The 1,244-nt window shown below is 24.9% G+C and overlaps 1 protein-coding gene across 2 annotated transcripts in view; it reads left to right on the plus strand.

Annotated features, from left to right (window-relative positions):
- The window catches only part of LOC112528277 (protein FD-like), a 10,185-nt gene that overhangs the window by 5,661 nt on the left and 3,280 nt on the right, over positions 1–1,244 (plus strand). Inside the window, exon 2 of one of the 2 annotated variants that reach the window (XM_025139275.1) lies at positions 558–635. The exons of the other annotated variant lie outside the window; for it this stretch is intronic. Coding sequence (XP_024995043.1) covers positions 558–635 — 78 coding nt within the window. The remainder of the gene's footprint in view (positions 1–557; positions 636–1,244) is intronic. 2 annotated transcript variants of the gene reach the window in all.

A 1,244-nucleotide genomic window follows, 5' to 3' on the forward strand; every position in this document is an offset into this window, starting at 1 on the left:
ATCCTAATTATATTTTAGATTTTTTATATTTAAAATGAGATGTTTATTCTGTATTTGATTGTGTTTATCTGCAGTTAGTTACACGAATTCAGTTATGGGATGAAATCGGATAGGGATGAAATTGTTTAGGGATGAATGGGTTTAAGAGTTTTAAGAGTTTAAGAGTTTTTAAGAGTTTTAGTCAAATACTTTATAATATAGTATATATATATATATATATATATATATATATATAATGTTGGGTTCCGGTGAGAAGAGGAGTTGAGGTGAGAAGTGTAAGAAATGATCTTCACCCTTGAATGTATATTAATGCACTGAGATGCACCAGATCGATCCTCTTATCAAACGCGATTCATGGGTGATTTTGAGATTAAAAGTAACCAAAGATTCAGATCTCTTCTCACGTTAACTCTCTTTCTCACACGATTCTTCATGTATATATATATATATATATATATTAATTATAGGAGTGTATAAAATAAAGTAGTTGTAGAATAAGTGTATTTATTGGATGGCATGGTTAGGTGGTGGGTTAATGGTTTTAAAATATGTGACAGGCTCGTGCTAATGAGTTGGAGCACGAAGTATTGAGATTAACAAAAGAGAATGCCAAACTCAAAAGGCTCCAAAAAGAGGTATTTTTTGTATTCTTAATTTTATACATTTCTTAATTATAATTAAAATCATTAAATAAATAATTTTATTAATGAAGTACACTTATTGATGCATATTACTTAAAATTCAAGATTACAAGTAATTTTGCATAAGTACAACTTATTAAAGCGTTATTTTTTGAATTTGTGTAACGAACTACAGATAAACATAATCAAATACAGGATAAACTTTTATTTAAATATAGAAAATCCAAAATATAAATAAGATAATCATTGAACTTTAACAGAATGTTTAATTATTATTTTTATAAAAAATTATATTATTAAATAAAAATAAATTACTTTGTTATTAAATTATAAAAAAATTGAATTAAAGAAATTACGCTAAAAACAAGAACTATTAAATAGTTAATTTGATACTAATATTTGTTATTTTCAAAATTTATATTTCATTCAAAAATAAAAATTTTATCGTTTTCTCAAAACCACATAAAATCGTATTATATCGATAGAGACAGAATAAAAACTAAACATTAAAATCGAGATTTATCTCGTTGCATTGCACGAGTACGGAGTACCGTTCTAGTGTGTATGTGTGTGTGTGTGTGTATATATATATATATATATATA

Source organism: Cynara cardunculus, assembly GCF_001531365.2.
Source record: "Cynara cardunculus var. scolymus isolate 2C chromosome LG 1, CcrdV1, whole genome shotgun sequence".
NCBI lineage: Eukaryota > Viridiplantae > Streptophyta > Magnoliopsida > Asterales > Asteraceae > Cynara > Cynara cardunculus.